The 24688-nt window shown below is 31.6% G+C and overlaps 1 protein-coding gene across 1 annotated transcript in view; it reads right to left on the bottom strand.

The window, feature by feature from the left end:
* Window positions 1-24688, bottom strand: part of LOC129218414 (rho GTPase-activating protein 27-like) — a 102097-nt gene that overhangs the window by 31773 nt on the left and 45636 nt on the right. Inside the window, exons 5-9 of the mRNA XM_054852668.1 lie at window positions 22276-22380; window positions 9099-9374; window positions 4279-4419; window positions 4055-4150; window positions 1003-1101 (exon numbers count right to left, since the gene is read on the bottom strand). Of these exons, the coding sequence (XP_054708643.1) occupies window positions 1003-1101; window positions 4055-4150; window positions 4279-4419; window positions 9099-9374; window positions 22276-22380 (717 nt within the window). The remainder of the gene's footprint in view (window positions 1-1002; window positions 1102-4054; window positions 4151-4278; window positions 4420-9098; window positions 9375-22275; window positions 22381-24688) is intronic.

Here is a 24688-nt window from a genome sequence, read left to right as displayed (position 1 = left end):
AAAACAGCGATAACTATTTTATTAAAGGATGGATTTAACATGTTTTGGTACTGTAATGATTAGGTTCTTTCATATTTGATTCTTAAAAATGGCTGATTTTGTAATTCAGTGATAGCAGTTACTGTACCTAAAAAAACAAACACATTATTCCCAAATGTGGACAGTTGCCAAATTTTTAGTGGTAGAAATATTTAGGGCAAGTTTAAGAGTTTATAATACCAAGACAAAATTATAATTAATGATCTTTTTTTTTTACTCAAATTTCAGCCTGAATTTCCATTTAAATCACCACTGAATGAATCTTGACTTGTTATTCATTTTGATTATTTTAGAATTAATTAGAACAAGTTATCTTGAGTAGTCTGTTTCGGCATGATGTTCAAAAGTATCTCGCAATATTTTCAAAGCAATATGTTATAGAAGGTTGAAATTTTGTATGTATGGTATGTATAGGGTCTAGTTCAACACCTCTTTTTTTGGTTGAAATTAGATGTTTCAAAAAGGCTTTTTGTTCGTTTTTTGTAGTAAATCAACGTTGATTTTAATACAATTGGAAGTTAGTTAGCAAGATTCCAATAGAACCAAAGTTAAACAAATAACTTCGAACTTTTCACTTGAAAGAGCTGTTACCTAAATTTTTCACACTTCAAAGGGGCAGAAAAGTGTCTGAAAATTCATGGTAAAACTGGGAAAAAAAAAATCATTTGAAAGTTGTGCATTTAAGAAGTGTTACTCCTAACCTGCATGCAAGAGTAATATCCATGCCCAGTAGTGTGGTCTAAAAATAAAAATATTGGCAATCAAATTTTCTTCAAGAGCCTTCTCCTATTCTATGTAGCATTATAAAATGGAGGAAAAGAAATCAGGTGAATTAGTTACTATTTAGGAGTCGCAATGAGTTACCATTTTATAGGACTTACTTGAATACTATGTAAGTTCAGTGACTATATTATTACAAAAATCAGGCATAATAAAAAGAACGAAAAAAGGAAATACACCTACCAGCATCATTATGGCAGCTTGAATAGTATCAAACCATTCCTTGGTTGTTTGAGCATTATCATCTTGCAGTAGCAACTGATGCCCAAGAACTGTACTAATCTAAATTGAAAAATATTTTCTGTTTCAAAGTAATCAATACAGAGGCTACCTATATACAGAGGACCACTTTTTTTTCAATGCACCAGAACAGAGACCCCTGCACTGTTTGAAGCGTGATACTGATGTGGCAATGATCATGATACTGATTACATTTGTGTTGGAACTGATGCAAATGATTAAAATAATAAATTCTGTTTAGTAGAAATTTTCATAAAACACTTCAAATGGCCCTAAGTAAAAAAGATCTGAATACCTAAATCCAGTAGCATTAACTTGATTTTTCATATACATTCTTATGTTTGTACAAACAAAAATAATTCTATTTAAAAAAAAGAAAGAAACAATAATAGTGGATAAACTTTCTCCTTCTCTCAAATTTTTTTTCTGATAAATCAAGCGCATTAAAAATGTCAGAGCAAAATATAAACTTAAGTCTTTAACGTCTTCTTCATCATTGAGACAACATGTATTTTGAAAGATTTTTGCTGTATAAATAAAGTTCTGGAAGGTATCTATCCCAGAAATTTTCTTCCCCTTTTCCACAACAAGGGTTCTTCCTAATCAAATCTTTTCGTCTATGCCTCATGCAAAACAGCTGAAAATTTTCATTTGTTTTATGTAAACATATCACTGGCGCAGAGCAACAGTAAGATATCTTAGTGTTGTTTCTGGGATTGGATATCTTACTGTTGCTCTGTGGCGAGGATACTCTTTTTATACTTTTCTTATGAACCCTGCTTTACCCTTTTCAGACCATGTAAGAAATCCAATACGGAACACATTAGTTCTCCACTTTCAAATAAAGAATATGATGGCAATTGTACTTAGAAATATATGGCCTTTGGCACAAAACTAGATTTTTCATTAAAAAATTTTCTCCTGAAAAACCTACATAAAAAAGACTTCTTAGTATCCCACTAAATACTACTCAAAAGTATCTACAGTGAAAAATCAAAATAGTTGAAGAAAAAATGGGTTTAAAATTAAGTTAGTATAAATGGTCAATACATACATAACAAATTCTCTTTTAATCTCCCTGAATGAAGAAAAAATAACATATGGAACTAAAAATATAACATAAAATATTGCAGAAAAACCCTACACTTTTCCATTCATGGAATTCAAGAGTTGAATATTTTAACGGCTCATCAGTTAAGGAAGAGATTTGTTCCAGAAAAGAAAGGTTTTGCTGCAATTTTTATTGCTTTTTTATGATATTTCTTTTTAAATAAAACTATTCTGAAAATTAGTTTACAAAAAATGTGCAAAAAGTATTAGACTGAAATACATCACACCATACAATATCAATTAAAAACATTGCAGCAAAAAAAAAAACCCTTTCAAAATGCATCTGATATAATACTTGCTGATATTTATGTAAAATACCTTTTAAATTCAAATATGACCACTGTTTCCCCTTATACATCCCTCTTTGTGGAAAGTCCCCCCTCCCTTTTTTTTTAGTTTTTGACAGTTTCATAGCCAGTATTTTTATTTGGAGGGAAAGGAAGTATCATATTAGCCATTAACACTCTTCTGAAGGGTTAGAGAAGTGCAAAGTTCAAAAGCAAGAACATTTGAAGCAAGTTAGATTTTTATAGGGGTATTCCCTCCTTAAATATTTTAAATCTCATCAAACCAATCTTTTCTGTAGGAGTATGTTTTACAAATTTTTCACTTGCTTCTCAGTGTAAATGCAGAGTATAAGACTCTTCTATAGGTTCACTCTTATGAACTCCATGTCTGAAAAAAATTTCACATTATACAAAAAAAAAAAAAAAAAAAAAAGAAAAGAAAAGAAAAGAAGAAGAAATATTGGAAGCATTGCATTTTGCATAGTTAAGAGTCGCATAGCAGATCTTTAGTAAAGAACCTTTGGACTAATTCAACTTATATTCCCAGATATAATTGTGATGAAAAATGAACTTGGGTATGCTTATAAAGTAGCAGTAATACATATATATCTATATTTCTAGGGATCCATTGTTTATTACTTCTTGATATAGTCAAAAACAATGGGGGCAGTGCATCCCCAGAAACATAAATATTCGTTAATGCTATATTATAAGCATACTTGAAATAATTTTAATGGTAATATTTATATGAATTAAGTTGAACAATGCGGGAAGATTCTTTACTAAAGTTCTGCAATGCGACTTTGACTATGCAAAATGCGATGCTAATATTGTTTTAAAAAAAATTTTCTACAATGTGAAATTTTTTTCCGATATGGGACTTATAGGAGGTCTTATGCTGAAAAATATGAGAAAAAAGCATAAAACAAACCCCTAGGAAAAAAAAAAGATTTCTTTAATGATTTCAAAAATACTTTAGAAGGGGAATAACCCCTATGAGTTTCCCAACTTGCCCCAAATGGTCATGCTTTTGAACTTTGCCTCTCTCTCTAAACCCTTAGAAGGGTATTAATGGCAAATATAACACTCCCTTCTGGCCAAAAAAAAAAAAAAAAAAAACAATGGCTATGAAACTGTCAAAAACTGAAAAAAAAAATGGAGGGGGGGGGTGTCATTTTCAAAGAGTAGGATCAGTATGGGGAAAGGGTACTCATATTTGGATTCAGGGGATCATTTGACATAAGAATCAACAAGAATTGTATCAGAAGGATTTTTTTTCCACACAGTGCAATTAGTTTCCAAGTATTGTACTTTGGTTGTATTTTTGGTCTTTTTTTTTCCTCACAACATAACTAACAGCACAAAATTGTATTATTTTCAAAAGGAAAAAGATTAATTGGGCTTTTTTTACATTATCAAATCACAAAACATGTTGGAAAAAGTTAAAATTATTTATCAATACAAAAATAAATAACTAATGAACTAAATTTAAATTTTTCATCCATTACATTATATTGATGGTTTTTATGAGTTAAATTTAAATTTATTTCAGTAGAAATTTGAGTTAATTAAGAAAAGAAATAAAAAAACACACTAACTTGGAAAACATTTTTTCTGCTAGATTTTTCTGGACACCACTCCACTAATGCCCCATTCAAATCAATACAAAGTTCTGGCTTCATTCCAGGAGTTGCCTGTAAAAACAATAAAATACTTTTAGAAAGCATAGCAGGGAAAACATACCTCTCAATTTTGTTAAGACATCAAAATACACTAAATTTGGGAGTGATATATTTTTGTATGAATTAAATGAAACACTCACTAAGTGGGCTGATCTGATATCTTTATAAAACAACAGAAATACGTCAGTCAGAACAACAAAAGAGGAAGTCCAATTTTTACGAATACGTTTTCCACCTTCAACAAGTTTGGTCTTGTTTAAAGTCCCTTTTCGAGTAATAGACTAAAAACATAAAGAAAAAGTCTATGTAAATTATAATGAATAGAGCATTTATGTCCATGATAAACATAATTTCTCTTCACAAAAATAAGTAAAGAAATTTAAAAATAAAATAGCTTCAAAAGCAAACTAAGCTACAGTTAAAATTTATTGCTGTTTATAAGTTGCACTTAAAAAATAATTTCTTTATCTTTAATAGATTTTGCTTTCTTCCCTTCCAGAAATGCCCAGTTACCTGTTAAAGATTAAAAGTAATGCTAATATGAAGCATGCATTGTAATATATTTCATTTACAAACCAATGACTGTCATACATCACTTTTCCCACTAAAAACTGCACAAAAATTGTAACAAGTAACAAATTTACTTCATCTAGTAATTAAAACATTGACTCATTACTCAAGAACGATGAAACTTTGATGTATAAAACAAGGACGGATCCAGAAAGTTTTTAACCCAGGAGAACACGCGTTCCCTGGGCAAACGTTAAGAAGTGCAGGGGTCATTGAATTACCCCAGATAAAAACCCAGTCATTCACTAATAAAAACATCATTTTTCAACTTATTTACTATTAAAATTATAACATCTTATGATTTTCGACATTAAAATTGAATTTTAGATATCAGTGTGATTTATAAATCAGCTTTACATTGCACTTATAATGGAAGTATTTCTACTTTTGTTCCTTAAATTAAATTTAGACACACAGCGGATAATAACGCTTTATGTGATCTTTAAAAAATTTATAACAACTATATTGCTGTTGCTGGCATTTTTGACGCAGAAACTTGTACAATTAATGCTAAAAATGTTTCATTTTTTATCGAAACTAAAAAAAGAAAAAAAAAAAAAAACATGAGAGGCAAACTCATCTCACTTTGCTATAATTTATATCATATTTTGTAGTAAAAAATCAGAATTATTCACTTTATTTAAATATTTTCCCATCCTTTTTTTCAATTCTGTTTCATATTCAATTAAATTTTCATGATCTAAGAATTTCTCTCTCCTAAAAAATCTTTAGCTCCATATTCTTCATTGATAAAACAACTATTTGATTCAATTTCAGCAAAAAAGTTCCAAAACAACCTATTTCTTTCTAGTATGCTATTGATATTCCATTCCTATTTACATGAAATAACTTTAATACTGGAGGGATATAAATAAATTAACCGAACTGGCCATTCAAAATAGTTGATCTGTAAAACAAACGGCAGGAAGCGTAGGGTCATTTTATGACCCTAATAACTGACTAAACGTGTTTCAGTGGAGCAAAAATGCCCGAAATCTGTTCAAATTGCTACAAAAAGGTAGATAGCGGGACCAAACTCAGCTGCTGATAAGAAAAGAATGAACTGGTGGCTAGTTTTTTGGAAATTACTATTTGCAGAAGACTTGGGGTTATAAAATGACCCCTGCACGTCCTCCTGGGTTAAGGAGGGGACGGTTGGATTTTTAATTGATCTCATACTACGTATATTTGGTTTAGACATGAGTGGAGGGTAGGGATGCTGCCTCAATATTTTTAGTTAAAACAACTAAAATATCGAAATTTAATCAAGGAGGTTCCCAAAATTATTCCTTTCCTTTTCCGTTGAAAGGTGTATCCTTATATATTATTTCTGTAGCCTGTTTTTGGTTTCTACGCCAGATTTTTCTCAATTCTTGATCGATTTCTTTGATTTACACCTTATTTTAAAGCTTATGGTGCTGGCTACTGACGAAAAATAGACCCACGGTCTAAAAATTGTTTTTTGAGCCGAAAAAACCAATTTTAAAGAACCAGAATGAGACTTTCGGTTAAACTTATAACTTTAACTTGCTCTATGACCGACAGAGCTGAATAGCTTGATCGGCAGAGCGTTCTCCTCGTAACCAGGAGAATGCGTGTTCGGGTCCACGTCCGGACAATCTGCATCAAAAAATTAGAGAAATATCGTGCATTACATGAATACTTAATTAAGTGTATAACAACTATGAGGTAATAGAATAAATGAATAGGAAACGCACTTTGCTGTTATGAAAAATTAATGTGTTTTTGTGCTTAAGTACTTCTGAATTGTACGTTTTTTTTTTTTTTTTTTTTTTTAAGCTTTGGCTCTGGTAAGAAAATTAAAGCATAATGTAATTGAAAATATGAGTAACAGGTTTAAGATTTCAGGCTACAAAAGAATTGTTTTTTTGTTCAGAAAAAAATAATAAATCGTATATTGAAATATATATTCTTCTAATGAGTTTTTGACTCTTTGTACAAAGAAAAAAATTACTACCTCAATTTGATGGGAAAAATACATATTTTTTCTTTTTTTCTTTTTTTTGCAAAAAAAAGCTTATCACATTTTTACTACATTTGAAAAGCTACTCTTAAAAAAGAGCATAGTTCAATTTATTTTGTATTTTAACCGTGCTGTTAAATGATGAACACGTGCTGCCATCTAAGTAATAACGGTTCAAGCAGCCTGAGGTAACAAATTGTAAAAATTTTCAAAAATAAAAACATTTCTCTTCAATATCTTACCTTATATATTATTTCCCTCTCATTTTAAAATTTATCAGGCTGGCTAACGACGAAAGATAGACTTACGGTCGAAAAATCAAGTTTTCGAAAACGCCCCTTGCTGTTTCAAAACCTTGATGCAGCCTGTAGTTCTTATGCATTTTTTTTAAAGCAAAGTTCTAATGCAGTTTTCCAATTTTTTACGTCGCCTTCGGCAAAAAAAAAGCCTGTGTGTGTGTGTGTTTATATTTTAATAAATCTTAAAAGCACTGGACTTAGTTGTTCGGTTAAATTGATAAGTTTTTTTCGGTAGAGCGTTCGGCTATAAACTATCTGAACTTCGGGCAAGCTTAGGCTGTCCGACATAATATAAAATTTATATTAGTATTACGCATTACATGTACTCATAAACATACACACGTAATAAAATAAATGCAGTGGGAATGCTACTTGGTGTTTCGATTCCTTTATGCAGGCTACAGTTATCATTCAGATAAGTTGTCTGTTAATCGAAGGGTGTTCTTCCTTTTTTTAAGCTTTGACTCCGTTCAGACCACTAAACATAATGTAAGCATAAAAAAGTATTAGATTTACCTCAAGGGAATCCTTTTTGTGCAGAAAAACATTTTCTTTGTACGCTGAAATGTAGATTTTTCTAATAGCAGTGTTCGACCTTTTATACAAATGAAAAAAATTCTACGCCAAATTAAAACTCCGAGTTTCACCCAAAAAATACATTTTGTCTACGTTCGAAAAATTACACTTAAAAAACGGACTCAGTTCAACTGGTTTTGGTTTTGAATTTAAGTGTTCGATTAAAAGAGAAACATGTGCATCCATTTAAGCCGTAACGGTTAAAGCAACCTTCTACGTGAAATAATTCAATATTCAAAGATAAAAACACATATTTTCAATCTAATTTATTACTTCTCTAGAATGTTTATTTCTATCGCTACGGGAGATATTCGTCATTCTTTAATCAAATTCCATGCTTTACGAATAATTTTAAATCGTATCATGCTGGTTAATGACAAAATATAGAAGCATAATCTTATTATTATTATTATTATTTTTTGTTTTGGCAAAAAGCTTTTTTGCTGTTTCTTACTACGCATTCCTTCAATGAATAGCTTTCGAAAAGGAGGGCGCAATTGCTAGGTTTGTTGGGGTGTCGGGCTGTTAATCAGAATGGGGCCAATTCGAATCCGTGCCAATAAATATCTCTTTAATTTTTCTTTTTCGCCGTCAGATGCTCACATGGGCAGGACTGTATTTGCCACAACCTGTTTTTTTCACATGCACAATTATTGCTTTTTCACGAGTCATTACTCAGCCACTTTTAATGATATTTATGTTTGCATTAAAAATATGTACGACCAAAAGGTGAGCGATGATCAAATTATCACAACGTTGTATTTAACGAGGTTTTGTTACTGATGTCTTTAAATTACATGCCTTCTCTTCTGCGCTTACTTTTTTTCGGTTCTTCTTCATAATGTTCTTTCTTTGAAATTTTTAAAGAGCGAAATGCCTTATGAAGCGATTCGAAGCACAGTGCGGAGTTCCGCACGGGTCGTCTAGTTCTAATATTATTATATTTTAGAACTTCAGTTTCGTAATAATTCGGGGGAATGTTTTGAAATTCCCTCCCTCTAACATCATTGAAGGTCGAATAAAATGCGTTTTTTGAAACTTCAGTTTGAAAAATTACCAGAGGATAGTCGTGAACCCGTTCTTTCGTCTAAAATAACGTCTTCAAGACTAAAGGCTGATTTGCCTAAAAATTTACAATTTTTTTCAGGAAACATTGATAAAAACAAAGACTAGATCTCACAGTGTAAAATTCAGTCGAAAATAATTGTAAAAAAGATTTTGGGGGGCAAAATTGGAAAATTCCTTGACTTTTCCCTGACATTACGACAAAATGACATAGTTAAACACTATGTCATTTTCTCCAACAAATCCAGGTTTTCCCTGAGCGTATGAACCCTGTTACCATGAGAACGAAGGTAGTACAAATACAAAAATAGGTTCAGGTTTTATTCCAAAAATGAGAGAGAGAAAGAAATATAAATTATTGGTTAACACAATCTATAAATTGTGAGAGTTATAAGTAATTAAAGTTTCAAAAAGTATAGAAATACATGATTTTTAACTAATTTTCATATAGATAAATGAAACTTACAAAGTGGCCATCTTGCACTGAAGGCCAATATCCTTCTCCAAATGAAGCAGGCAAATAACCTTTATTGTCCTCAGCACCCGCTAAATTTACACATTCTGGAACTACTAAAGATCTTGTTTTGAACTGCCGTGGAACTGGCAATTTGGGGGCTCTTTTGCGCAACTTTGCTGGCATTGGTTCAGTAGTTGATTTCGATAACGCCATTTCTTGAGACCTGTCTTTTTCATTTGACTGTTGAGACAATTCTTTCTGAACTTTCTCACCCTGCTTAGATTCCTATTGTGTTAATAAAAAATTATTTAGTGCATAATAAAAGTGATAATGTATTAAAAGCAGAATGAATAAACTATCTTATATATTACATGAAATACACTGCCAGCTCAGTCATTTCCAGCCAAGGACTGCAGTTTCGTGCTTATTAGCACTCATCAGCCCGGCATAGGAAAGTGACTGAGCTGGAGATGGAAAAACCTCTTAAGGAAGCCAAGAGTGCCAAACAAACTGGTAGCTAATATAGAATTAGCTCAGATCAGACGAGTGACCGAAACAATGGTTCGGTTTGACTCAAACATTGAAGGCAAGGCATGGTACTTACTGAATTATCTTATATATTGTTTCTGTAGCCTGTCTTAATCAAATTCAATGATTTACCCCTCATAATAATGCTTATTATGCTGGCGAATGACAAAAAGCAGGCCCACTTCCTAAATTTTTTTAAAAAAACCCTGTTCAAAAGCACTGGACTGAGTTGTTCTGTTAAATTAATAAGTCTACCTTGCATTGTGACCAACAGAACTGAATAGCTCAATCGGTAGAGTGTTTGGCCGTAAACCAGCTGGACAAGAGTTCTGGCTCAGCCTGGATAATCTGCCGGCATAGAAAAACTAGACCATTATCACACATTGCAAGTGCACTTAACATACAATAACATGGGTAAGGCAATAAAATTAATGAGACAGCAACGCTCCCTGCTGTTTCAAAACCTTGATGTAGCCTGTAGTTCTTATGTAGTTAAATTGACTCTAAATTGAAAGGTTTTTCTTATAATACTTCGGCTCTACTAAGAAAATCAAGCGTAATGTAAGCAAAAATAGAAGTATCAAGGGGAATATTGCAAAGCTTTATATGATTTATGCAGAAAAAAATTATTTTTTTTTGTATGCTGAAATGCAGATTTTTCTAATGAGTTCTAATGACATATTTGCTTGGGTGAATGGAGCCTCATGCTGGTAATGAGGTGAGTGTGAGTTTGAATTTGGGGCGAAAAATCTTGTATAATATTTCTGTTGCTAAGCAAGATCTTCCTTATGCCTTGATCGAATTTCATGATTTACTCCTCATTTTATTTACTTATCATGCTGGTTAATTACAAAAGAAAGACTCACGAACTCGGTTGGATAGAGCGTCATGTCGTCATGCTAATGATGCAGGAGGGAGGAGGGGTTTTTACTGCTTAATAGAAGTACAAAAGTAAAGAATCATTTTATTTCTTTTTTAATCGACATCGGTGAAAAATATAATCGGTGAACAAACTCATGGCTGTTTTTTTTAAAAAACAGTCAATATGACTGTTTTTCGAAAAAGAGGCACTAAAAAATCGAATTTTTATATACTGTTATGAAGTGCGATACCTTTACATGGGTCAGCTAGTCATCATTTTTTTTTTTTTGTTTATGCCCAAAAGCCTAATGTAACTAAACTCGAAAATTATAAATTAATGAAATTGCTAAGATTATGGAAATTCAATGCTTCTTAAAATAAATATCTGAATTGATATTTTTAACAAGAGTTAAAGAAAAGGTTTATGCTCTTTAAAAACTTCTATATACAGGGTGTTTCAGTTAACTGTTTCAGAACTCCTTAGAGGGGTAGGGTGCATCGTGATGACTTGAAATCATGTACAATGGAGGGTCAGAAATGATTTCTTGACCCCAGAAATTGGAGATATGCCAGGAGTATTTCAGACTGTTCAGAGTTTCGTGCACTGAAGATGTGAGGTGTGCATTGTAGTTGGCGGAAAAAACTTTGCTCATTCTTTGATCCAAGTACCTTTTACTTTTTTTACATGTAAAATTAAAAACATTTTTCACTTCGGGTCTCTCTCTTTATGGTGCGTCTGTGTACATTACGATTTCAGGAAAGCATTTTTAACCCTGCATCGCTATATGATTTCAAACCAACAATACCCCCTACCCTTCTTAAGAGCTCTGAACCAGTTGAATCGATTATGTCAGAAAAGGCATAAGTCAAATTAATGAAACTTTTCAGGATTCAATAAAAAGTGCTTATTTCATTTATAAATGAACTAGATTCTACAATGACCACACAGCCACAAGTAGGATTACTACCTCGCCTTTAATTACATTTCATTTCATCACTGAAATTAATTAGTTTTTAAACATTTGGACTTATGCCCTTTCCCTTATGCAACAAACAACCTGAAAGGATAGCTTATAGAAGGATGAAAATGTAAATCAAGTGAAGCAGATGTTTCAAACTGACTTATGATAGTTAAAAATAATATAACAAAATAAGACAAAAATAATTAGGGAAGTTCGTATGCATAAATTCATTTACTCAAGAAAATAAGTCTTGCATTTTCCATTTTAACTCCTCTTGTTTTTGCGAAATAATGAAGTCTGATGCAAAAAAATAATAATAATAATAATAATAAAATAAATAAATAAAATAAATAAAATAAAATAAAATAAACTAACAAACTGAGAAAAAAGTTGAAGTTTCACATGGGTATAAAACTATTCATATTCATCAAATACATCCTCCATGGAAAACTTCTTTTTCTGTCCTTCTCGTCTAGTTTTGTGTACTAGTTTGATTTACATCGTAATACGATTATGTTCAAAATTGCACTGAATACTCATTTTGATATCTGTTATTTCTTCCAACATTATGAAAATTTTCTTTTTGTAATCAATATTGGCATAGGCAGTTCAGCCGACAAGCGTTACTTTTTAGTATGCTCTTGAAAACCATCCATAAAATAGCCATCATTAAAGTGAAAAAACTAACATAAATAAAGCACAAATTATCAAGAAGACACAGCCAATAGCTATTTCAAAGCTACAATGGAGCCTCTTCATCAGTGCAAAAAACTCACACACAACAAGAAAGTCGCGAGAAAATGATCTCATTTTTTTATTTCTGAATTTGTAAAAGTAGATAACAAAAGAAAAATAAGTAAAACAGTTAATGCATTTTTAAATAACTGTATTAAAGTTAATAAACATTTAAAGTAAAATATTAATTTTAAAATGCATATAAACATACAATAATCAAAAAAATCTAGTAAGCTGAAGATTGTTCGTCCTGCTTAAGTAAAAAGGTTTTTATTGGCATCATTGTTTCACAAGCTATCAGAATAAAAAGAATTTGCAATATCATTTCCGCATTTAATCAAGAAATTTCAGTACTTAAAAATATCCTTTTTAATAATAACGTCCCTAAAAATCTGGTTGAAAACATTTGCTTAAGTATAGCCTTCGATGAGCATTTCGCTTCTTTTGAAACCGTTTAACTGTGTAAATGTATGATACAACCGTGAAAAACCATTTTTTGTGGATCACCGGGGTGGATGAATTTTACACGTGGGAAACGGACGACTGGCATGTTTCTGGAGTGATTTCTTTAGATATGGATTTGTTTTTTACTTTTACGTTGATAACTGGAAAGAATATTGACATGTTGAACATCGGAATGGTTTTTTATAAATGGATCTCAAGGTAAGATAATTTTGTTATTGGCAGGTACTGTCCCATGGATGGCTAATTATCGGAACTTGTTTTCCTAATTAGTCGAGGCGAAACCCCCTGCTTTTAGTTTTAGGTTTGAGCTCTTGTTTATAGTTTAGCATGTGGTGCATTTGCCCAATGTTACTCTATATTGCATGTACTGGAGCTTAAACATTCTCTTTTAGTTCATAGTTAAAAAAATTAAATCTTTTGACCATATTTAATGAATCCTCCATGGCTGATGAGCTCTGGATTCATACTCTGTCTTTTCCTATTTAATAGCCACTTGCAATTTTCCTTTTTATCATCATTATTTTTATATAATTTGTTTAACATTTGGAATTTGGCTTGCTTATTTTATACATATATAAATTAGCAAGCCAAATTCCAAATTCCATTATTATTTTATATATATATATATATATATATATATATATATATATATATATATATATATATATATATATATATATATATAAAATAATATATATATATATATATATATAAAATAATATATATATATATATATATATATATATATATATATATATATATATATATATATATATATATATATATATATATATATATATATACATATATATACAGGGGCGGACTGGCCAGGTCAGCTCAGGGATCCCCGACTGGGCCAACCACCTATTGGGTCACTTTCAGCAATTTTTTTATTGAACTTAATACATTTCAATTCACACCTAAATTTTTTTAAAATGTCATAGTAAAAAAAATAATAAAAAAAACATGTAATTTGTCTTCTCTATGTGAAAAAAGCATTTGGAAACAGTTTATTCTTTTTCCATCCTTAGTAGAGACCAAAATAAATAGTCCCCCCAAGTCTACACATCCGAATGCTTTCCTCTCATCAACTTTCTATTTTTTAGAACTTTGAGGGCCATGGCTCCCACATTGAGGAAACGGGAGGGGGTCAGAGAAATTGGGGTCCGACGCGGCCTGAAAAAGGGCCCGGAATGAAAAAAAGAGTAATGGGACGAAAAGGTATGAGGTCTCTTTGTAGTCACCAACGATAGTCCAAAGTCTACAATGGGGTTGTTTTCGAAACTTTAAAAAACATTTTTCTCTGAAAGGGCATGCTTAAAAACATAGGATTTTACCATTATTTAAATAATTTGGCAAAGTTTAATATTTTTTAACAATTATTTTAAATGGTGCAATTTCATTTTTTACGCTGCTGCACATGAATGCCATTAACGCAGATTGCAACATTTAATTCGCTTCTTTACTCACATGTACTGTCAACGATATGGTTGATAGCAAGCGTAGAGCGGAATATTTATTTCGCTTCTGAATTATCATAACCTGGAAACGTGGTAGACAGCAAGCGTAAGCATTCAGGGTGCCAGTGGAGATGCGCCAAAGTCTATCACCTGTGACGTCATAAAGACCATGCCTCATTTTCAAAGTCGGACATTTTAAAAATTAATTAAAAGTTAAGGTTTGAGAGTTTCATAAAGTTTTTTTGTCGCTCCATGTTTTTTTTTTTTTTTGCTTATTCTATCAATTTTAGTGACTAAAAGTAGTATTTTTGACTGAAGGAAACAACCCCATTGAGGACCTTGATGCAAGAACCAGTTACGTCCAAACTTTTCCCTTTTTTTGATTCAATTTTTGCGTGGGGAGAATTTCATGCCTTTGCTTTGTAGTAAATAATGTGGGAAAGATATTAGCCTTTCTATATTTGACACTCTGATGTCATTTGTTGGTCTTATCGAAAATGAGTGAGTATGGACTTACCTAGTTCTTGGATCTAGTCTCCTTATTTGAGTTTTTCGGATTTAAATGTCTAAAAATTGCCAGACAGTCTTCAAACCTTCGCCAGTCCCTTAAAATTACTAAAGATAGATTAAAATTTCACTGATAGAAATCTCTATGGGAGAGCTCCGTAACCCTTTTATCTGCACTGTAGCCTAAAATTGATTATGTTTCAGAATAAAATACCCAGAGGGAACTAGTGTTTTCCTCAGACCAAAAAAAGGGCAGTGCGCGTTCTGATAAAAGGTACTTTTTAGGAGAAATTTTGTGAAATAAAAAAGGTGCTTCTTTTACTTTTTGGTATAGGTGCTACAAAGTTCAAGTGTTTTCGATAGTAATTATTTTTAAAATATTAGAAAGCTTTTTGATGTTTAGTTTTAAAGGTAATGCAAAAAACATTCAGATATATTCGAATCATATTCTTATGAATAAGTGATTGAAACGAGGGAGTGATGTTTCAAGGACAGGCTTGTGTGACTCTTTGCCTTTTGGAAAAAAATTTGCTTTTGTGAAGTTTTGTTTAAATTTTTAAAGTGCAAGGAGGGTTGATTAAGTTTCGGGTCAAAGGTTAGATTAAAAGAGGTATATAAGATTATGTTTTTAAATTTTCAATGTCGGCAGAGTCGCCGGATTCCCTGTGCTAACTGAATTGTAGTTTAAAATTGGGTCGAGTATATTTCAGTTTTTAAATGCTTCCAAATGAGATCACTGAGTTTTCTACTCTCTCAAACTTGACCAAAGATATTTTTGCATTTTTTAATAGTTCAAAGTCGAAACGTTTTCATAGAGGGCTCTTGATTCTTCCCTGTTCCATTAATTTTACCAAGGGTAGCCTAAAATTGCATTTCTAAAACTTCCCATTTCGGAGAAATTCTAGGAAGAGCCTCCGACATTCTATTGTAAACAACGATAGACTTCAATTTTGGAAAAAAAGAAGACAAAATCGTGATGAAACCCCTTCTTTTTCTTCTCCTCTAACGTTACCAAAAATCGTAAAATTGCGGTTTTTGACATCAACTTTGAAAATATCACTTGGAAGGGAACTATAGAACCCCTTCTCCCAATTCTGTTCTCCTTAGGCCTATATAGATCAACCAACTTCGAAAACTTTCCGGGGGAATTACCCGATTCCTCCCTTTCCTCGTGTCCTTCCGATATTGTCAGTATAGAAGAATAAAGATGTGCCTTTTCAGACTTATGACCATTAGCAGGTCCCAATTAAGATAGCAGGGGCCCTAGACCAAATGGTTTTTTGGGTCCCCTTTGAAGTTAATCCTCACCAAGTGATAGGAACAGGGGCAGGGGCAGATACAGAAAAATCTTTTGGAGGGGGCACGGGAAATTGAATAGCACCCCTCCCCTCCCGCAGCCTTTGATGTTTCCATAAAAAATGTTAAAGACTTTATTTTTAAATGTGCATGTTTTTTATGTTATTTATTGTTTTCTTTCATGGATGCCTTTAGGTCAGTGAATCTACATCTAAGTACATGAATATTATGCACAAAAAAACTTTGAATGTGGACAGAAAACATCTTTAACGTTTCAAGCCATTTAAATACTAAACCCAATATAATGTCACCGAGATGCTAGACAATGAGCGGCTTTACATAGGAACATTGTCATAATGATTTTTTTTAACACGAAGGCAAGGTTATCAAATAAAACTATACCTCACTTGAGTTTTTTTTTAAAATTAATTTATAACGAAAATCATTACTTCATAACATATAAGTTTTACTGAAGAATTCAGAAACTATTTCTGAGTGAATTTCAAAACAGTTGCTGATTTGGTTTGAAAGCCATGATACAGTTGAGATAACATATTGATACAGTAGAACCTCGATTATCCGAGCTTTGATTAATTGATGTTTCTGTTAACCGAGCTGACAATGAAGTCTTTTATTTTTCTTTTGTCTAAATACGTAAGCTCTAAAAAGATGACGTGTTTTATTTCTCTGCTTGTGCTGCCTGCCGTTCTGCTCAAAAACTACCTTCTAAGAAACATAAGACAGACCGATATTTAGAGCAGATGACAGATGCTAACTACACCAATAGAAAATTTTTTGCTTAAAGAAATGCTTGATCGGGGAGCTATTGCCAGAAATTCGGGACTTTTGCAAAGAATAGTAACAGATTTAACAACAAAGATGTACATTTAATAAAATGATGAATTTCCAATTTTAAACTAAATTTATTTTCTGGAAATGTTGTTTCTCCAAACGCATCTGTTTATATTTAAATTTGCATTGTAAAAAAATCAATTGACTTTTAAAACTTACTAAAAGATGTTTTCTTATTTTAGTTTTTTAACTGTAAAACATTATTTTTACATGTTAATTTTTATCCTTTTAAAAATATTCTATTTTATTTTATTTAATACATTTTAAAAATTTGTGATCCTGACATGCTTTTGTACAAAGTTTTCACTTACCAAGATCTCTGACATTCGAGGCATCTGTGGCCCCAGTTAGCTCGGATAAACGAGGTTCCACTGTACTACATGCTGTTTCCCTTAAAAATCATGGGTTTTCATACAAACTATTATATGATTTCTTTCATTTTAAATTTTTTATAAGCTGAAAAAGAAATATAATTTTTAGAAAATAGGTTCCTGGATCAAAATGACTCTTTTAGGTGCGCCTACACATTTAAAAAAAATGCTAATTATTGATTTCATCAAAGAAGAATTAGTGGACAAATCGCGATAATACCATCCCTTGAATTCGAAACCAGTGAGTTAAATGTATTCTACAACTCTGGGCCTCTGACTCCATTAATACTTCTTTTGCAAACAAAAATGCTTTTATTCAAAATATGCTGTATGTGTTTTGTGTTCTTTTTAATTAACTACGTAAAAAAAATTGCGAAAGAAAGGTTAATTAAAAAATAATAAAGAAAATAGTGAAACTAATTCATCCTTTGGGGGGAGGGGGCACATGCCCTCTGAGCCCTCCCCAAAATCCGCTATTGAACAGGGGGCTCTGGGGGGTTATGTTATGTAATCAATCCTTACAATTTTAACCATTGGCTAAAATAGTTTAGGCCATTTCAGGATTCCAAAAAATCGGGGACCCTATGCCACGGCCTAGTTGGCCTATTCAGCAATCTGGCCCAGATCATTAGTATCTTTCTCCCAAGGTACATACAAAATGTGTCAGTGGTAGCTTTAGTTTACTTTTCACAACTTTCTTCTTTTAGAACTTTAAAATTTGATTTAGAAACTTAAAGGAAGCTAGGAATTAGCGGTAGATTAATGTCTTAGCTTGACTGGAAAGAATCGAGATCCGGTACTGTTTGATTTAACTTTTTTAATTTACAGAAGTGGGCCAAAATATTCTTTGGCCGACTGGGCCTAAGTCAGCCAGTCGGCCCCTGTATATATATATATATAAGCATCAATAAAACAACAAGCAGACAAGATTACAATGTAGATAAATGACAGAGATGAAGCCAGTACTCTTCAGCAGTAGAAACTTCATCCTATGGTCGAAAGACCAAAAAATTATACTAAAACTAAATGTAGGATGTCCTGTTCCGAAAAAGCTAACATTCAGGATTACATTGGGCTAAATGCACCACATGTGAAAAATGAATGCAGATTTTCGGAACTAAGACCTAAATTTTTGCTGAGTTCAGACAACACAGCAAAAATATTTATCAAAACTCCCTCACATTAAAAAAGACTAATTCTAATTGTAAAGTTTTTTATTTTCTTGACATTAAAAATAATATTTACTTCAACTGTAAAACCACTATTTATGATAAAAGATGCGAATTTCAATTCAAAGTTAATGATCTGCAAAGTTTTTCTTCTTGCCTTAGTAAAAAAATTTTTTTTGGCATCATTGTTTCGCAAGCCATCAGAATCAAAAGAATATGCAACACTATTACAGCATTCAACAAAGAAATAAATCTACTTAAAAATAAACTACTTGAAAACAATTTCCCAAATAATCTGGTAAATAATATTTTCTCTATAGGATAGTTTTTAATCAACACTTCACTTCACTGTAGGGTCATTCCATGCGAAATGAGCAAATCAGCTGTGGCTGACATGTCACAGATTTCAATGAAAATTTTTACTTAGGTAAACCATGCATATCTATGAGGGAATGCAAAGTATGGAAGTTTAAAAAACTGTTTGTTGCTTTGTTATTGACATTAGAAGTTGATGCTTACGCTAAGCCTAAATTTTCAGAGTTCATTGCTGCCAGTTTGTGACTCAATAACTCCATAAGTTATAAACGTACACTTAAAAAATAAATATTTCCGCATTCTATGAACAAATCTCTATTTGGAAAAAGCAAAGTAAAATTTATTTGGATCTTTTTTTGAATCTGAGATATTAACAAATATTGAAATTTTGCCAATTTACTTCAGATTTCAAATCACTCTTCTATCTCTTTAAATGAAAATATAAGAGTAAAAATGATTCAAATTGAAAAACTATATATAACTAACTATCTGCTCTAATTTAGTAATTGTTTATGAATTTCTTGACGACGAAATCGTACTTTAAAAAATCGAAATTTTCCGAAAATTTCATTTTTTCCTCTATTTCAGATGTTTTTTTTGAAGATGAGGGAATGCTCTAAATTAACTCAAGTTCTTTTATGTAATATATTGAAGTGTCTTTTAGTTGCTATTAAATTTTAATCATTGGTATCAGCGTATTTTTGTTACTAGAGTAACTTGAACTTAGACAAAATTTCATTCGTTAGTTCTTTTTATTGTAAGTTTAGCAAAACTAACCATTTCTTTGGTATTTTAAATTTCTCAAAAGCATGTTTATGAAGCACTTGCTAAAATGTACATTTTTTAAAAATCGAAATAAATGTTAGATATACTTGCTTTTGCATCATTTAGTCGTTTATCTAGTTTTTTGAATTCTCGTAATTTCACAAAAGGGTCAATCCATACAGGTTCCATACAGTATAAACTACTCATTCATGTTCAAATATTTCTAAGTTATAAAATTAAAATAATTATTTTGAAAATTACAATATGTTTTTTCAGTATAATGTATTATATAGGGCACAATATACGTAATTTAAGAAGGTGCAATGAAATTTTCACTTTTTATTTATGCTTTAGTGTGTGAATTGATTAGCAAAATTGCTCAATTTCAAAGACCTGTATCTTTTCTACAAACCAAATACAAAAAACAATATGTATAACATGTGTAGTACTTGAATAGAATAATCAATTGGCCAATAAATTTTATTTTTAATTCCATCCTCTTTTGGTTTACAGGGGTCTAAAAGTGTCATTTTTGTCATTTTTCTTATTTTTGAGGGGCTGTAATCTATAAAGGGTGCACAAACACACAGCAAAAGTTACATATTTTTTTAGCATGGTTGCAGTGATTAGTTTTTGCCGTATTTCATCTTGTGTTTCTGTCCCCTACGCAAGTTATCCCCCTTTGAAATGAGTAACATTTTTACATTGGACCCTGAATTTGAACCTGTTGCCGTTATTTTAATTATAAACTTACAGCTACGTTACTCAGCATGTAAGATTATCAATTTATGCACTTTAACATCAAAGCGTTAAAGTTATTGTTATAAATGTAATTCAAATAGATTTTGGCCAAAATGCAAAGATCAAAAAGTACCATTTTTGACTACGAAAATCACTTTTGATGACCTCTAAAAAATCAAAGGTCCAGTTGAGAGAAAAAATAAAAGTGGTTTTAAACATCTTTCATATCCAGCTTTTAGGGATATGAATTTCAAAAAAAATTACAGATGGTCGAGCGCACCCATCCATCGAACCTGTAGAGATTGACCCATAAAACACAAAGAAAATGCCATTTTTCTGAATTTTATTTTATGTTCGGAAATCAAAAACCAATTTGGAGTTTCTTCAAGCAAATAGTAGAAACACAGCTCTATATTCTTGTAAAATTTTGAAGTTGTCTGAATTCTTCCTCATTTGAATTTTTGTGTCTATGTGAAGGGGAAAATCATCATTTTACAAAATGGCACTAAGTTTAAAACTGATTTTGAAGACAAAGGAGTTGAAACACAACTTCAAAAGTAAGGTATTTCTTTTTTGATACTTAGCACATTATTGGGCATTAATTTCATCAAAGCTAATGCATTCCTTAAAGATTGAGATTCAAAAATAAAATGCTTAATTATGAGAAAATTGAAATATTTTCAGTTTTTGAAACTCTGTTAAAAGTTAACTATAATAACTTTCAAAATTTTACTTACATCAGATTAATTACCCTACTCCATAGATTGCAACAACATATAATTTTTATGTTTTCATTAAATAGTTAATAAGATACAAGCCTTCAAAAATGCAATATTTAGCATTTATGAGAATGCTGTTCAATTTGACCAATTTTCAATCGCATGTAACTATTAAAATAAAAAATTTTAAGCAGAAATATTTTAGATATTTTTATATAGGCATAAAAGGAACCTGTATACCAAATTTCATAAAAATCTGTTACCATACGGCCACCACTTTTTTGCGAATTTTTCTCATTTCGTATGGAATGACCCTGTAGCCATCTAACTGTTCACGTATATGAATTTTCTGGAGGAAATCATGGGATTGGACTTCTGTTGATGATATTTTTTGAAATGTGTTTTTTAGAACCTGGAATGTTTTTGAAACTGATTTATTGGATGGTCCTTTTATTCAATTGGTTTTGTTTTAATTTTATTTTTATCGACTGGTAGGAAAATTAAACTGACGATTACGGATTTGAATTTGCACCCGGACACATAGTTAAGACTTTTGATTTTTCGCTGGCGGTACCGTGGAGGGACATTATTGATAGCCTTGGCTTCTAATGTCCGAGTCGAAACCCCAGTGCATAGTTTTAGGTTCCTAGTTCCAAAAATCTGCATTCATTTATCACATGTGGTGTGTTTAGCCAAATGTAATCCTGAATGTTAGCTTTTTCGGAACAGAACATCCTACGTTTAGTTTTAGTATAATTTTTTGGTCTTTCGACCATAGGATGAAGTTTCCACTGCTGAGGAGTACTGGCTTCATCTCTGTCATTTATCTATGTTGTAACATTGTCTGCTTGTTGTTTTATTGATGTTTATATTTACCTGGCTTATTTGTTTAGCTGCTTTGTGCATCTTTGGGCTTGTGGTTTATAGTATTCTAATTTTTTCCTCTTTAATATGTTTTCAATATATATAGACAGCATAACTTCGATTTAGCGATACCTGATTTAATGATTTCCTCAATTTAATGAAACATTTCACTGGTCTGGATTTAACTGCATTGAACGTATATTCCCCTTGATTTAACCATATCTTTGATTCAAAAATAACTTTTTTCAGTCCCTTGACAATCGTTAAATCAAGGTTATACTGTGTATACATATATTAAATAGCAATATAAAATTTGAATAATAAGGAACGTAAAATTGAATAAAAATCCCAAAACACCCTGGGGCCTCATCAGGGGATTACTCCCCGAGGGTAGGGACAAACCTTGAGATGATCCCCAGTCCTTGACCACAAGAGATGCAGTTAAAATAATAATGTATAAAAGTATATATTTTGTCTAATGTTATATTTCATTTTCTTTCTTGATTCCACTCTTTTTTATATAAATTTATAACAAGCATTAAAAAACAAGAAAAAAAAATTGGAATTACACAATACCTCAGTGTCTGATACAGTTGATAAATCTGGTAACTCCCAAACAGACTCACTACTGTCTTCATCATAAAAATAAGTTCTTCCATTGTCATCCAAAGAGGAAAACCACTATAGAAAAAAATTGCTAAAAATTAAAAGGTCATTTTACATGTTCAAAGCACTTATTCCATTAGAAAAACACAATCAAAATACCTCAGTAAATACTTCATTTATAGAAAAAATACAAGGAAATTCTTGAGGAGTACCATACAGTTCAGAATCACTATCAGAATTATCTTCACTTTTCATAGTCAGTGTTATTATAACTTAGCTTCAAGTTGATTAGAGAAAGCAAAGCCATTAAAGTGTAGGAAATGCAACAGGAAGCACTGGCAAAAGTTTTTGAGAGGAAGGAAGTTGAGAGGAAGCTCTTCCTCTTGTTTCTCCAACATCATTTCCACAGATGCATGAAAGCTGTTTTAAAAACATTAGTGCTTCTACAAAAATTTGTGAGCATTCTCATGATTGTTAGCAACATTAGACCAATAAAAGGTACAAATCTTCGTTTTTTAAGTGTATAAATTGTAGTTATGAGATTATTATCGAAAAAAAGAAAAAAATTATAAAAAATAAAATTCTCATATGCTTTCCCATCTCTGCTAGTAACCTAAAACTGTAGCTTAGATGATGATAATTCTGCTTGTAATTAATTATACTTGAGCATTATTTAAACTTTTGAATATTTTAAATCACAACCACAAATGTCTATATTTTACAGTTTACTGCAACACAACTACTAATCCTTGTTTTTTCCTGCACAATCACTTCAAATACATTCTATGCAAACATTAGCTCTTTTTTTCTTTTTAAAGATTAGGCTAATTATTGATAGTAGCCAGTAACTATCAGAATTTTTCAGATGAAATTGATTCATGATTTGTATGAAGTCACTTCTGCAATCAGTATATCTGTGGCACTTAAAAAATTTTTTTCTTTGCATGAACTATTTTTGTTACTTGGTCCTTGCACTGTATATATATATTTTTTAAGTAAACATATTTATTTTCCTTATCACTCTTATGTGCTGTACTTTTCTTTTGCTATTTTACTTATGGCTCTTCTTTACTTGCTCCTTTCTGCCATTTTAAGGTCCACTAAACAGAAAAAGCTAATTAACATTTTGTTCCTTTCATCTTTAATCTCTGTGTGTGTTCTTTCTTCTGCAAGTTTTTGTTTTGTTTTTTTTTTTTTTTTTCTCATATTTGCCAGTCTACATATTTTTACTAGTGAAAATTCGTTTAATTATGTCAATTATGTCAAGAAGCAAGATTTAAAACGTTCTTTGATTGCATAACACTTGGTCTTTCAATCATATTTTCGATTTTTCTTCTGCCAAGGTTATTCATGGGTGTTCCTCGATTTATGATTTAGATTTTTGGGAATCCTATTACATTTGGAAAAATTCTGCTTCAATAGTTAATGATTTGTCGAGTACTCCTCCTTTCCCAGGTGTTTGGAAGTCTTATCTTTAAAAACTTTTTTCTGTTTGTGACGTTTTTCCGCACTATAGGTGTCGTTGCTGTTCTGTGACGCATGTGTTTCCAGTTTCCATGTTTATTTACTTTGCTTCCTTCCATTTTTTGTTCATTTGTCATTCGGTCTACATTGTGTGGACTTTTCGTTCTTCTTTTTTGCACTGATGAAGGGCTTGCATATGAACAGCCCCAAAACAGCTGTTCGCTGAGTTTTTAACTCTATTTTATTACTCTATTTGTACTTTATGCAGGTTTTTGTCATTTTTACTCATTCCATAGTACAAAGTTTTGGACTGCTTTTTTACAATCCATCAACTTGCGCTACGTTTTAATCTGCGCCTTAAGAGGGCTGCATCTAACCACTACACTAATCTGTCGGAACTTTATGGGAAAATGATATGGACATTTACAGAAATGATATAATTAATAAAGTAAAGTGATTTAAACAACAAAACATAAAAGGAAATGTAAAAACACTAATTTAAAGGGAAGAAAAGAGGACAGTAGAAAAAATATGCAACACATTTTGAAATACAAAATAAGCTCAATTAAAAGAAAAAAAACCTTTGACAAGTAATTTGTATGACCTTAAGGCTGCTCTTCAGTGAGGGAAAACATTGAAGTTAGGGTGTAAATGACTTTCTTCCTTGAACGACGGGCGTGAACCTGAATCAAGTGATTGACACTTCAACGGCCAATGGAGTGGACGGTAATCGATGTAAGGCAGGAACACGTGACCTGTCACAGCTGTCATTGTTCTGGAGGGAAAGGAACCCCTAAATGACCCCCGTCGTGAAGAGCAATCAAGGAAATTAGCTGGTGGCCGAAACCCCACTTGAACAGCACCGACGCGAAGGTTGAACAGAACAGAAAATAAAGTCAGTACCAAAGAGTCTGCGGTA

The sequence above is a fragment of the Uloborus diversus genome, chromosome 3 (assembly GCF_026930045.1).
Source record: "Uloborus diversus isolate 005 chromosome 3, Udiv.v.3.1, whole genome shotgun sequence".
NCBI classification, from domain to species: Eukaryota; Metazoa; Arthropoda; class Arachnida; order Araneae; family Uloboridae; genus Uloborus; species Uloborus diversus.
This window is presented reverse-complemented; position numbering and strand designations above follow the sequence as displayed.